The sequence below is a fragment of the Pseudonaja textilis genome, chromosome 14 (genome assembly GCF_049901715.1).
Source record: "Pseudonaja textilis isolate UNSWEBS1 chromosome 14, rPseTex1.2, whole genome shotgun sequence".
In the NCBI taxonomy this organism is placed as follows: Eukaryota; Metazoa; Chordata; class Lepidosauria; order Squamata; family Elapidae; genus Pseudonaja; species Pseudonaja textilis.
The window spans coordinates 5,047,364-5,055,000 of record NC_142003.1 but is presented as its reverse complement, the minus strand read 5'-3'; the positions used below and the strand labels follow the sequence as shown (position 1 = coordinate 5,055,000).

Sequence of the window (7,637 nt, the reverse complement as noted above, 5' to 3'; positions counted from 1 at the left end):
GCTGTGCTTAAAAGCAGAGCTGAAGATCTAAAGACTAGCTAGAAAACAAGAAATCCAACCATTTCCTGTTTTCTAGCTAATCTAAATCTCCCATTCATTCATTTGGGGTTTTGTTGGCCCAAACAAAAACCGAATAATTTCAGCAGAAGCAATGATTCGGGCAGCCTGTTGTTTTGCTGAAAGCAAAATATTTGTCAGGACGCAAAAAGTTGTCGTGAGACGGAAGCAGGAGAAAAATACACAGTGTGACGAGTGTCTCGTAAACAATGAATCCCCCAGGAGAGTTGGAGGTGAGTTGCTAAGTGACACATGCCTCGTTCTGAAATTGCAATTGTGCACCTTCCTTTTGCTCAGGATTTCAGCAAAGTGCAGGTACAGGATGTGATTTCAATCACCCAGCCTCTCCTATTCAAGAGATGCAAAATTTCCAATAATAATAATAATAATAATAATAATAATAATAATAATAATAATAATAATAATAATAATGTCACTACCAACAGCAAATGCTGCCTCTGTAATAAGAAAGATGAAACAGTTGACCATTTAATCAGTGGATTCAGCAAAATTTCACAAACTGACTACCCAGAACGCCATAACCGAGTTGCTAAAATCATTCACTCGAAACTGTGCCAAAAGGTTGGATTTGAGTATAGTAACAACTCCTGGGAACATCAGGTTGAGAAGGTTCTGGAGAATGAAAAAGTCAAGATCTTATGGGACTTCAGAATTCAGACGGACAGGCACTTGGCCCACAACACACCTGACATAACAATAGTGGAAAAGAAAAAGGGTTGGTTCATTGACACTGCAACACCTGGTGTTGCACGAATTGTAGACATGCAGCAAGAAAAAAATCACAACGTATCGGGACTTACAAACTGAAGTTGAACGTCTTTGGAAAAAGAACTCATGTGTTATCCCAATTGTGATGGGAGCCCTTAGAGCAAGACCTAAAAAGCTACCTTGCTAGTTGGGAAATTCTGAATTTATCAGACTTGAATACCCTGATTTTACAAGAAACCACCCTACTTGGAACAGCTTATATCCTCCAATGCTAGCTGAACAGTTCCTAGGTCCTTGGTTAGGACTCGAGCTGTTGAGCTACCAACCAGCCCCAAAGGCTGTGAATCTCACTAAAGATTAAATATTACTACTGCTACTACGACTACGACTACTACTACAAGTAATAATAATAAAAGTATCACAATGTTTGCTTTGATTTTCTTTGCCAAGGTGGCTCAACTTCCCCTCTTCATCAGCGATGGAAAGTGGCACCACATCTGCATCACCTGGACCACCAGAGACGGGATGTGGGAGGCTTTTCAGGATGGAGAGAAATTGGGCACCGGAGAAAATTTAGCCCCGTGGCATCCCATTAAACCCGGAGGGGTTTTGATCCTTGGACAGGAACAGGTGAGCCGCAGCAGATCGTTTGGCGTGGGTTCCGCTCTGGTTTTTGGGTTTTGTTTCTTTTGGTTTTTAAAACGAAATCCTGGGATCTGCAGCTGACTCTGATGCAAAATAAGAAGAATAAATAAATAGAAGAATGCGTCGGAGGATCAGCACTGAACAGGAACGTTGCTTTTCCTTCCCCGTCTTCTTTGGCTGCCTCTCATTTATTTTTCATTTATAATTTATGTGTGCAATAACATGATCCTTCGTGCTCCCTGAGCTTGGTTTTTTTTTCTGGCAGACGTTTTTCATTGCTTAACTAGATAACCTTATCGGTGTTAGGAGAGATAATGAATAGAGAGCAAAACTCATTCCCTTCTCGCACTGATGATGTTACCTAGTTGGGTAATGAGACAATCAAGCAAGAAAAACAGTTAAGCTCAGAGAGCAAACAGGACCCCACAGTCCTCCTCTTCTTCCTCCTCCTCCTCCTCTTCCTCTTCCTCCTCCTCCTCTCCACAAACCCCACTCCCTTCCAGCACTGATAATGCTACCTAGTTGGGTGATAAAACATTTGCAAGAAAACCACCAAGAACTCCACCGTTCAACCCAAAAGTTACAAATATCCTGTTTTATGGGTGTATGCATTACAAATTACCCTCTGACTTAGATGCTGTTGTGACTGAACAAGCTGGGAATCAGAAATGCCTGAGGGGTCCATTGCAAAGTGCGGAGGGATCTACCTGTAGATCTCCATGTATGTCTTCTAGCAGGATCTTCTCTTTGAAGGAGAAGAGGATGTCCAAAGATCTGGCTAAAAAGGCTGGGATTTCAGAAAAGAGAGGACTGGAAGAGAAGAGAATGTATCATGCCCCTGTCAGAATCTGACTCAGAGGGGGAAGCTGAACAGCTGACAGGGAGTGTGGCTCCGTTGGCTGTGGAGGAAACTGGGGAAGGGCAAAGTCTGGCTGGGCAGAGCAAGAGAAAGGTAGAGCAAGGGAGAGGGAATTCAGAGGAAGACCCAGGCCCACCCCCTCTTCATCCTAGGGCACCGCAGGGAGGAACGGAGAAGGGAGCAATGTGGGTTGCATGGCTTATGGGGGAGGAAAGGGCCCTGATTCCCTTCATTAGCTGCAGCTGGGAACGCAATGTATAAAAAAGGAAGCTGCATGCGGCAAGCTGTTGGGAGCAAACATGATTTTATCTTGTATCATCGTGGCTTATCTGTGTTCCTGGTGTCTTCCCAACTGTGTGAGCTTTGCCATGTTTTCAAGTCTGAAGTTCCTTCTCCTGCCCTGTCAAGTTAATTACTTCAGCTTGGTTTGTGTGGAGTTTTAGTTGCGGTTTTCTTACACCTTGTTATGGACTGAATTATCTCCAGTTAAAGGCTGTTCCTGGGAGAGTTTTTCTCCAGACGAAAGTAACCTGAACATTGGGGGCCAAGTTGGAAATAATAAAGGGACTCTTATTGCTTATTTGACTGTGTTGCCTTTGTGCCACGCCATCACAGGATGTATCTGATTATGGACGTTTCCATCATGCAAGATTGCCTCTAGGAACTCGCAGATTGACTTCAAAGTAACATTTCCAAAGCCTCATGAGATTTGATGATCTTCTCAGTTTTGGAGGTTGTTGCTGGTTTTATTTTAGATACTTGGAAGTTGGAGAAGTTGCCTTTTTCAGGATTTTCACTCATTCTTCTTTTAAGCAAAAGAACACATTTGCTTGGTCCTAACAGATGGTTTGCTTTCATTTCTCTTGAAGGACACCGTTGGAGGAAGGTTTGACGCCACCCAAGCGTTTGTTGGAGAAATGAGCCAGTTCAATATCTGGGACAGAGTCTTAAAGCCGGACGATATTATGAAGATTGCCAATTGCTCCATCAACATGCCCGGCAATATCATTCCGTGGGTCGACAATAACGTGGATGTGTTTGGCGGTGCCACAAAATGGCCCCTGGAGAGCTGTGAAGAACGTCTTCTTGACTTATAGCCATGGCCACTTCTTATCCAAGTGCCCTCTTTTTATTAAGACAATCTTTGATGCTCTGAGATCCCTCTTCATTTCCTTGTAGTGTAACCATATCCATCATTATAATTTGATTTTTTTAAAAAAAACCTGCTTAGTTAGCTGTCCTTCCCATGCACAATATACAGTTCCACACCTAGGGTGTAGCTTTCTAGAGCAGAGGTCTCCAACCTTGGCCACTTTAAGACTTGTGGACTTCAACTCCCAGAATTCCCTATCCTCTGTCCATCTATTTTCTCCTTCTTTCTCCTCCTCTTCCTCTACCTTGTCCTCCTCTTCTCCTCCTCCTCTTCCTCCTCCTCCTCTGTCTCCTCTTCCTCCTCCTCCTCTTCTTCTTCTCCTTTTCCTCCTCTTCTCCTCCTCTGTCTCGTTCTCCTCTTCCTCCTCTCCTCCTCCTCCTCTTCTCCTCTTCCTTCTTCTCTACTCCTCCTCTTCCTTTTCCTTTTCCTGTTCAACCCTTGGAGTGGAAGTCCACAAGTCTTAAAGTGGCCAAGGTTGGAGACTCCTCCTCTAGAGATGTCCACAAAAGTTCTCTTGAGGTCTTTCAGTGGCTGTGTTGCCACATCCAGTTGTGCTGGACCCAGCCATGGTGATTTATAAAGTGTGTTCTAGGGCTTAAGCCAGTATTAGAACAAAGACATTCTGGCTTGCTCAACAAACTATGGCCAGAAGTCATGTTCAACAGGTGGCCCCAGCAAAGGTGGTTCCTGCGATGGCCACATGGGCAGGGGAATTCTGGGAGATGAAGTCCACAGACATGGAGACGATCCCAGTTTGGAGGGAGAGGATTACTAGCCAAATCTCATAACAACTGAAAAACATAAATACCCCTTTCAATATAGATTTTTGTGAGTCCGTAGCTTCTCAAAGGGTAGGTTCACTTGTTACCTGTTGTTTCATTTTAGGTTGGTTTTTTTCCCCCTTCAATTGTTGTGTGTGTAAAAGCTTATCTTTTAAAGGATGATGATTCTAGAACAGGGGTGTCAAATTTGATATCATTGACGGCCGCATCAGGGTTGTGTTTGAGCTTTGGGGGCTGGGAGCGGGGGCATGGCCAGGACGCATTGCCAGCTCAATGTCACTCATCAAGACTCTGTTTTCATCTGCGACAGCCTCCTGCAGCCCTACTGCCAGTGAAAACGGAGTTTGGGGAGGGCATGTGTGGCGCATAAGTTACTTTTCCCAGTGCTGTTATAACACTGAATGGCCACTAAATGCATGGTTGTAAGTAGGAAACTTGTATGGGTGTTACCCTCAAAGAGGACAGGATCTGCTCACATTGCAGCCCTGGTCAAAAGGGCCCAGCAGAGATTATATTACCTGAGGCTTCTCAGGAAACAACAACTGAATGAGAAACTGCTGGTGACCTTCTACCGCTGCACCATCACTTACCGCACCTGTGTATGGTGTGCCAATTGCACAGTGGCAGACAGGACAGCGCTCCAGAGGGTTAACTGTCATTGCCCTGAGGATCATGGGTTGCCCTCTCCCCTCTTTGGAAGAGCTTCATAGCTCCCGCTGCCTTAAGAAAGTTCAAAACATCCTCAAAGATCCATCTCATCTTGGGCACCCCTTTTTTTGGAACTATTACCATCTGGCTGACGGTACAGGATAATAATAAAAACAAGGACAAATAGGCCGAAAACCAGCTTCTATCCCAGGGAAGTAACTCTGTTGAATTCTACTGTATAGTGCAATATTCATGCAATATTGGGGGTTTTCAATTCAATGCGTGGAGGGTGAAGGATATTGTGTTTGTGTTTATTTTCATGGTCATGATGTGCACTGAAGATGGTGTTTGAGTTCGTTTTACGAGGTGCAATGACAATAAACTAAACTAAACTAAACTGTAGTTTCCTATGAATTAGGAGACTCCAACCTTGTTCACTTTAAGACTTGCGGACTTCAACTCCCAGGATTGAGCATGGCTGTCTGGGGGATTCTGGGAGTTGAAGTCCGCGAGCCTTAAAGCTGAGGAGACTCTGCTATAATAACCTATTATAAAATCTGATCATGAAGTCCCCAAAGGTGCCTTTTTTTTCAAGAGGCAACTGGAGTTTCTGTTTTTTTTTCTTTGAAGACGTTTCGCTTCTCATCCAAGAAGCTTCTTCGGCTCTGACTGGATAGTGGGGAATGGAAGGATTTGTGCTCCTTGCAGACAGCTGGTCATTTGCCTCCTGTTTAGAGAGTCATTGAGGCCACTTGGAGGTTTGGGATGAACATCTTTCCAATGGTGTAGGAGTATGAATGGATTTGTAGAGAAAAATGGCAGACTACAGGAACATGGGCGCCACTGAGGTGACCCCGATGACACAGATAAACCTCCAAGTGGCCTCAATAACTCTCTAGAAGGATGCAAACGACCAGCACTGTCTGCAAGGAGTATAAATCCTTCCATTCCCCATCATCCAGTCAGAGCCGAAGAAGCTTCTTCAAAGTGAGACATCTTCAAAGAAAAAACCCCAGAAAGTCCAGTTGCCTCTTGAAAAAGCACCTTTGGGACAACCATGGCCTGGAGGACTGAGAATCTCCATGGACATCTGATCATGAAGAGGCACCATGATTGACACGCCTCTCCTCAAAAGCTGAGCCTTACATTCTGATTACCCTTTTAAATAAGCACTTCTGTTGTGGTGGCTGTGGTTTTTCTTAAACTACAAGTAGACTTGTCTTAATATTGTGTCATCAAGGCCCTTCCAACAACATGTTCTGTGCCGTTGGGGTTGCATAAAGGAATCATTGAACTCCTACTCTCTTTAGGTTTTGTGTGTGTGTCTGTGTGTGTGTCTGTGATTCAACCCAAAGACAAGGCCTCCTGTGCTCTTTTTCATTTGTTGGAAGTGTTAGCCTATGAGGACCGGAATGGAAAGAAATCCAATTTGTTTACCAGTGTGTAATGTCAGATCAGAGCCTCTGCCTGGGAATACAGCTTGGTTATCTTTTATAAAATACACTTTCCTTTCATTTTTGTATCCTCTAAAGCAAACAAATACACACTGTTGACGAAAGCAAGTAGGGGAAAAAAATCGGTGCAAAAATGCATGGATTTAATAAAAGAATGAAGAGAGAGGCCGTGCGATAGATAGGGAGGGAGAGAGGGAGAAAGAGGAGAGAGAGAGGTTATAGAGGGAGAGGGAGAGAGAGATAGGGAGAGAAGGAGAGAGAGAGAATAGAGGGAGAGAGAGAGAAATTAGGGGGAGAGAAAAGTTAGAGAGAGAGACAGGGAGAGAGATAGACAGGGAGAAAGTGATGAGAGAGGGAGAAATTAAAGGGACACAGAGAGAAGTTAGGAGAGAGAGAGAGACAACAAGAGAGATAGACAGAGGGAGAAAGATGAGAGAGAAATTAAAGAGGAACAGAGAGAGAAGTTAGGAGAGAGGGAAAAGTGATAAGAGAGGGAGGGAGAGAGAAATTAAAGGGATAGAGAAAAGTTAGAGAGAGAGACAGCAAGAGAGATAGACAGAGAGAGAAAGAGATAAGAGAGAGAGAAATTAAAGAGGAACAGAGAGAAGTTAGAGAGGAGAGAGAGAGAGAAGGAGATAGAGAGGGAGAGGGAGAAAGAGATAAGGGAGAGAGAGAAATTAGGGAGAGAGAAAAAAGATGAGACGGCAAGAGAAATAGGGAGGGAGGGAGAGAAAAAGAGATAGAGAGACAGAACGAATTAGCGCTGATTAGAGGAACGATCTGAAATAATTGTAAAGCACAGCAAATTTTTATTTATTTATCTGTGGATCATGTTTCTATACCTCCCACCCCATTTGTATACCTACGAATCCTGATAAAACATGAGTAATTGTGTGTGTGTTTTAATCTCCCTTAATCCTTTTTTAAAAAAAATATCTGGTTCTTTCTCCCCCCCCCCCCTTTTCCCTCTCTCCCCCTCCCCTTTTTAAATATTTGTGATTATTTGGGGCTTCTGACATTAAGCAACCCTAACAGGAAAGGAGGACGACTTTTTTTTTTAAATGAGAGTTTAATGTGAGAGAGGATGGGGAGGGTTTCCTTCATAAAGGTTCTTGTTTTAATTTTTTCATACGCTTGGATTGTCCGGAGGTCTGTAACCAGGTCTGTAACCAGCACTGCCAGACATATTTCCATGTAAGGTGATTGTTCTTTAAAAAAGAAAGAAAGAAATTAAAAAAAAATCTTGCACTGGAAGGGAATTTGCCTTTTGCACTTTCGTGGAACGTTGCGTTTTTCTTTCTAGCCTAGGC

General features: G+C 43.6%; 1 protein-coding gene across 1 annotated transcript in view; it reads left to right on the top strand.

Annotated features, from left to right (window-relative positions):
- The window catches only part of NPTX2 (neuronal pentraxin 2), a 19,210-nt gene extending 11,828 nt beyond the window's left edge, over window positions 1-7,382 (top strand). The window contains exons 4-5 of the mRNA XM_087942048.1: window positions 1,237-1,416; window positions 3,160-7,382. Coding sequence (XP_087798174.1) covers window positions 1,237-1,416; window positions 3,160-3,387 — 408 coding nt within the window. The 3' untranslated portion in view covers window positions 3,388-7,382. The remainder of the gene's footprint in view (window positions 1-1,236; window positions 1,417-3,159) is intronic.
- The last annotated feature ends 255 nt before the right edge of the window (window positions 7,383-7,637 follow it).